The sequence below is a fragment of the Neoarius graeffei genome, chromosome 5, assembly GCF_027579695.1.
Source record: "Neoarius graeffei isolate fNeoGra1 chromosome 5, fNeoGra1.pri, whole genome shotgun sequence".
Classification (NCBI taxonomy): domain Eukaryota; kingdom Metazoa; phylum Chordata; class Actinopteri; order Siluriformes; family Ariidae; genus Neoarius; species Neoarius graeffei.
In genome coordinates, this window is record NC_083573.1 from 68,900,819 (window position 1) to 68,908,069 (window position 7,251).

The 7,251-nt window shown below is 41.0% G+C and overlaps 1 protein-coding gene across 2 annotated transcripts in view; it reads left to right on the forward strand.

Annotated features, from left to right (window-relative positions):
* Positions 1–5,870, forward strand: part of ube3d (ubiquitin protein ligase E3D) — a 28,151-nt gene extending 22,281 nt beyond the window's left edge. For both annotated transcript variants that reach the window (XM_060922302.1, XM_060922303.1), the window contains exon 10: positions 5,736–5,870. In XM_060922302.1, coding sequence (XP_060778285.1) covers positions 5,736–5,756 — 21 coding nt within the window. In that variant the 3' untranslated portion in view covers positions 5,757–5,870. The remainder of the gene's footprint in view (positions 1–5,735) is intronic.
* Positions 5,871–7,251: the final 1,381 nt, after the last annotated feature.

The following is a 7,251-nucleotide window of genomic DNA, read 5'->3' on the forward strand; positions in this document are numbered from 1 at the left end:
CATCAACACTCGACTGAACAAACTAGACCTGTATCTCAAGTCACATACTTGTGTATGAACCATTCGAGAGTATTGGTAAGCATATCACTTAAATCACATACATCTACGATAATTTCCCCATGGAACAGCAAGTGTTTGAGTTTGTTCAAATCAATCATGTATCACCCACCCAAAAGTATGTTCTGCCTACTAACCTTCTGAATCTATTAGAGTCGCACTTTAAGTGTAAAATCCTAGTATTTAATTTGTGACCCAGCTTATTACACCACAGCAAATAGCAGAAAGCTTGTTGTCCCACAGTGACAAATATGCATCCCAGAATAGTTGGCCTGAATTAATCAGATCAACATGGAAAATTGCCAGGTAAAAAATGCTTCAGCTATGACCCGCCCCCTAGTGGATAATGCTTTGCACGCTCAGATGTGCAAATGTACTCTGAGGAATATCATATGAATAACATTGCTGTGTCCATACGCATAGTGCTATACAGGGAGTGTCATTCACCTGTCCAACTCCTAGATTTTTTTTTTTTTTTGGCCATTAGTTAGTATTGCTATTACAGTGGTGCTTGAAAGTTTGTGAACCCTTTAGAATTTTCTATATTTCTGCATAAATATGACCTAAAACATCAGATTTTCACCCAAGTCCTAAAAGTAGATAAAGAGAACCCAGTTAAACAAATGAGACAAAAATATTATACTTGGTAACTTATTTGAGGAAAATGATCCAATATTACAGATCTGTGAGTGGCAAAAGTATGTGAACCTTTGCTTTCAGTATCTGGTGTGACACCCCCCCCCCTTGTGCAGCAATAACTGCAACTAAACATTTCCGGTAACTGTTGATCAGTCCTGCACACCGGCTTGGAGGAATTTTAGCCCATTCCTCTGTACAGATCAGCTTCAACTCTGGGATTTTGGTAGGTTTCCTCACATGAACTGCTCGCTTCAGGTCCTTCCACAACATTTCAATTGGATTAAGGTCAGAACTTTGACTTGGCCATTCTTATTCTTCTTTAACTATTCTTTGGTAGAACTTGTGTGCTTCAGGTCGTTGTCTTGCTGCATGACCCACCTTCTCTTGAGATTCAGTTCGTGGACAGATGTCCTGACATTTTCCTTTAGAATTCGCTGGTATCATTCAGAATTCATTGTTCCATCAATGCTGGCAGGCCATCCTGGCCCAGATGCAGACAAGCGGGCCCAAACCATGATACTACCACCACCATGTTTCACAGATGGGATAAGGTTCTTATGCTGGAATGCAGTGTTTTTCCTTTCTCCAAACATAACGCTTCTCATTTAAACCAAAAAGTTCTATTTTGATCTCATCCGTCTACAAAACCACTTTTTTCCAATAGTCTTCTGGCTTGTCCACATGATCTTTATCAAACTGCAGACGAGCAGCAATGTTCTTTTTGGAGAGCAGTGATTTTCTCCTTGCAACCCTGCCATGCACACCACTGTTGTTCAGTGTTCTCCTGATGGTGGACTCATGAACATTAACATTAGCCAATGTGAGAGAGGCCTTCAGTTGCTTAGAAGTTACCCTGGGGTCCTTTGTGACCTTGCCAGCTATTACACGCTTTGCTCTTGGAGTGATCTTTGTTGGTCAACCACTCCTGGAGAGGGTAACAATGGTCTTGAATTTCCTCCATTTGTACACAATCTGTCTGACTGTGGATTGGTGGAGTCCAAACTCTTTAGAGATGGTTTTGTAACCTTTTCCAGCCTGATGAGCATCAACAGTGCTTTTTCTGAGGTCCTCAGAAATCTCCTTTGTTCGTGCCATGATACACTTCCACAAACATGTGTTGTGAAGATCAGACTTTGATAGATCCCTGTTCTTTAAATAAAACAGGGTGCCCACTCACACCTGATTGTCATTCCATTGATTGAAAACACCCTGACTCTAATTCATCTCATTATCTCTAGCTGCTTTATCCTGTTCTATAGGGTCGCAGGCAAGCTGGAGCCTATCCCAGCCGACTATGGGTGAAAGGCGGGGTACACCCTGGACAAGTCGCCAGGTCATCACAGGGCCGACACACAGACAACCATTCTCACACACACCTATGGTCAATTTAGAGTCACCAGTTAACCTAACCTGCATGTCTTTGGACTGTGGGGGAAACCGGAGCGCCCGGAGGAAACCCACGCGGACACAGGGAGAACATGCAAACTCTGCACAGAAAGGCCCTTGCCGGCCACGGGGCTCGAACCCGGTGTGAGGTTCTTGCTGTGAGGCGACAGTGCTAACCACTACACCACCTTGCCGCCCCCGACTCTAATTTCACCTTCAAATTAACTGCTAATCCTAGAGGTTCACGTACTTTTGCCACTCACAGATATGTAATATTGGATCATTTTCCTCAGTAAATAAATGGCCAAGTATAATCTTTTTGTCTTGTTTGTTTAACTGGGTTTTCTTTATCTACTTTTAGGACTTGTGTAAAAATCTGATGATGTTTTCGGTCATATTTATGCAGAATTCTAAAGGGTTCACAAACTTTCAAGCACCACTGTCATATTTGCAGCATGATGTATAGATCTACAATTCTGATGTATTCCAAGTGTGGCATTGATTCCAACTTGTTGTTAATGTACGGTGTGTTTGCTGTTCACTAGTGATCACAGTATCTGCCAATCGACATTTTAGAAAACATGCAAAGACATGCCAGTTCCCTCCAGAGAGAGCTGAGAGCTTTGAATAGGGGCATTACCTGATTTCATATCTAGAGAGTGTCACAGAAAACCTAACAAAAGTTCACCAGTGTGTCTGCTGCATCCTCTATTAGAGAGGATCGTAATTAGTCCGAAAACCTTGTTAGTTACGGTATGCCCCATTTTCAGTATCGCTCATTAAGTGGTATTCAGGCTTGAGCTGGGTAAAAACAGAATGAGATGGGTGGTTAGACTGGATGGAATGAACATGAACGAACAAGTGAATGACGTTTAAATGAAGCACGCAAAGTTTCCACAGAAATGGGATATGTCTAACAAAAGTCCCCCATCAGATGTATAAGCAAATGTCTTCTCATGTTGCAGGATGTGAAACCTTTTAATTAATTAACATTTAATTTTATTTCATCTACTACTATTATGAAGTGCACTACAGTTACTTTCAGTGACCTCTGGTGCAAAAAAAGTGCATCCTCTTTAGGGGTGTTCACACGGCAACTTTTACTCCGGTGTAGCACCGGGGCTGCCCCGGTAGAGCGGTCACACGGTACAAAGTTATACCGGTGTAGCCCCTGAAAGCTGCTTAAACCGGTGCAAATCTAACCCTGCTCGGGAGGTGGTTTAAGAAATTTACTCCGGAGTAAATGCTAGTTTGCGGGGCAGCACCGATATAAAATGGGACGTCTGAACGCTACAGGGGTAGACTCGCTACGCGTGAGGAGAGTTGATTACATACGGGCATTGCATAATTTGCATCCTGGTATTTTGCGCTTCCAAAATGGCGAATATCAACAACAACAGAACTGCGTGTCTTCCAGTGTTGCCAGATTGGGCAGTTTTAAGTGCATTTTGGCGGATTTGAACATATTTCGGGCTGGAAAACGTCAGCAATATCTGGCAACACTGGTGTCTTCATCCACGTTGTTTTCCCGGCGCTTGGTGATGCCATGACGACCGGGAAAAAGAAGTACATTTTCACGCATGCGCATATTTCATTTCCGCATTATTACTATCGGAAATGATAGTAATAATGATAGGAAATGATAGTAATAAAAGGAAATATCAAAACTTTATTACTATCAAAGGAAATGATAGTAATAAAGTTTTTGCTACTATAACACGGTCGCAGAAACTGCCGTGTGACCGCAAGCGGGGCTGCACCGGTGCTAACACGCTTCTCTCTAGTAAGCAGGGTTGTGACGTGTGAACGCTGCGCAAAATTTACACCGGTGTAAGATATATCGCAACAAAATACATCGGTGCAGCATCGATGCAAATATGTGCCGTGTGAACACCCTATTTGTCACGTAATGCAGTAATTTTAGAACTGCCCACTGTGAAGCTGTCTGTGCGAGTGGCCGTTATAACTTGCAGGCAGGGGCTGAAACAAGTAGTGACGTTTTTATTTGCATGTACGGGTCCTGTTATTCCACAAACACAAACAGGCTGCATAAATAAGACTGTTGTGTTGATGACCGTTTGATGCAGTCCAGTGAGAGAAAAGCAGAAAGATTCAGATGGTCAGTGTGAAAGCAAGCATGGGATGCCAGAGTGGAAAAAGTAGAGAGTACTTGAGCAGTTGTGAGTTTACACACTTTAACAGAGTGTTCTGGTGCTGATGCCACTGGGTCGAGGGCCACGGTAATCAGATGATGGAGTTCAGATTGAGTTGCAGGAGATGGAGCTGAGTGCTCTGTCTGGAGACTTATCTGCACAGCGCACTGTGAACATGAGTGACATAAAACTCTCGTTCTGCTTAAGCTAGCCAAGAGTGTGTGCACATGTTTTAATACAAGAAAATACGGATTTCAAAGACAGCTCAAGTAGTTCTTCGCCAAGAACACATTTTTCGCTCGGTATCATCAACACTATGCATTCTTCTGCCCGAGACATCCTTGGCTAATGGGCTGAAAAGTATTTATAGCAGTGAATAGCATTTCTGCCATTGTGAATAAAGAATGGCACTTCTCATTTATCAACACTGCAAAAACTGAGAGTAGAAAACGTGAAGCTGAAAGGAAAGGGAGCTGCTGATATGCTACAAGATAAATGCTCTACTGGATGGCGCTAATGTTGTAGCTGGCTACAGCATGCATGATGAGCTCAGTACTATGTTATCTCATTATTATTGACCGTGTGGGATAATTTAGACACTGCTCAGACCTTTCTAACATCAGTAACGTTGCTGCTGGTCTGAAATGAATTGTTCTCAGCTTCAGCAAGCATTCCTCCATTCTTCCTAGTGAGTGACTTTCCCTCCTGTAGTGCATCAGCCATTCAAGCTTCTTTCATCAAGAGAAATATTAGTCTTCAGTCACCTTGCCAAGTTTGAAGGGTTCAGATAATCAAATGTCAGCGCGTAACCATCAAAAGGGCACGCAGCATGACTGCCTTTACTGATCTAAGACTTGTACCTTACATAGCTTGGCTCAGGAGATTCCGCACCTAAACAAGAGTCTTCTGGGATCTAAAGGTTGTTATTATTGGCCACAGAGTCGTAGTATTTGGAAATGTTTCCTCATTCATTTCTTAATATTAACATTTTATTCACTGTTGAAATTTCACAACTATATAAAACATGTGCCTCTAGATGCACATACTGTAATATTCCAAGGCTTTTAACCAATGTTTTATTCCCCAGTTCTCTTTGAGTGTTTATAATGGATGTAATGTATTATGTACACGGATTATTATCTTTGTAAAAAATGATGGGCCTTGAGTAACGCTGTCCAGGGACTGCTCCTTGAGCTCAACTTAACCCCCTCATCCATCACAGGAAGCAAAACCTGCTTGGCAAACACTTGCGTCATGGCAGATGCAATGTTTCTGGCCCATTCCTTATGTTTAGAAGTGTGTTAAACTAGTTTAAGTATTTGATGTGGAAGCAAATCGCAGATGCTAATTTTGCAAGATCTATTTCAAAACGCACAGATATGTCAGCAGGGGGGTGTTGCATAGAATGAAGATAGTGTTTCTAATATCCAATATTTTGTACTGTTTATGAAACACCGCACAGTATTCTGAACCATGGTTTCCCCCCCCCCTTCTCTCTAGGTGGCGTATTTGAGAAGATGAATTTGAGTGAGAAGTGGGTCAGAATATGTAGAATCCATTTAATATGCATCATGGGACCATTTTGTGTGTTTGGATTTGGACCATCTTTAATAAATATTGAATATTAAAAACGAACATTGTTATACGTTATTTCACTGTTGGAATAAGTCAGTATATTGTATCGAATATCTAGTCTGTACTGTCTGATGCTGTCAAAGAGGTTTCACAAACACAACCAAACAAAATCGACTGAGTTGCATCTCACGACATGAATATTTCACTCCTCATACATGCTTCTGGAAAATTAAACTACACTCATTGTCACAATTACCATGTTGGTAGCCAGTACCAAGTATAGCATCATAATGCCTGACATCCAAATGATACAATGGTACACAATTACACACACGGACACCAAATCCGTGGAGAGTGGGTACTGAAGATGAATGGTAATTGTCTGACTTTCATCCTGCTGTGTTTAACAGCAAAAACAAAATGTACTATTTTGTGTGTTTTGTCTTTGAATAAAGCCCACCTGAATGTTAATAGACTTAAGAACTGAGTTAGTTAGCAAGGTTTTTTTTTTTTTTTTCTGGATTGTTTTAAATTACATGAATTGAATAGATTGACTTGATAACTTGGGGAAAAGCCCAATTGAAAATAGGTCACAGACATTCACTAGAACTAAACAGCCTATTTGTGATCGCAAGTCTTAGTTTATGATTCATATAAACTGGTAATCTGGGTCAAATTGTGCATGCTGATTTGAATCAAAGTCAAATTAGCATGCACGTTTGACACTTTATATGCAAAATACATCATGTGTTGGTCTATTTAAGTAAGGCCACTGTGTACTAATGGAAAAACTACTGGATTGAATCTTGGGCGAGGTGCTCTGAAATGCCAAGGTGATCTTATAGTCTAATATTTCCTGGGGAAACAATTTGTTTAGAGAAATATAACATTTTAGTGAGGAAAATTAAAAGGGGTAAAATTCCTACACTACAGCATGTGTAGTAGTTTGTGCAAGCACCTTTTGCCAAGATAAGGACACTAATACTTTTCTAGTGATGCTGCATGAGGTGGAAGAACACGTTTAAATGAATTTAAAAGCATTTCTCTGTACAAACTACTTGCAGATGTTCAAGTGCTTGGTGTACTGTCTTGGTCAGCTATTGCCACAGGCTTTTAATGGGGTTTACGACAGGGGACTGATGTTGGTCATTACAAAAGCTTGATTCAGTGGTCAGTTTTTGTGTGGCTTTGAATATATACACTGTGATATTGACCTGAAAGGTTTTTGTGCATTTTGGAGTCCATGATTGTCCTAATGAGCGTAACACAATTAAGGAGCCCCGCATCATCATGTATCTACTGCCGGATTTCACAGTGAGGATTGGCTTCTTTTCAGTATGACCTTGAGTCTTTCATACCCAACCCACTTTTTTTTTTTTTTTAATTGTTTTTGCTCCAGATTGTCACCTCTGACCATGCAACCTGATTTTACTCAGACTTC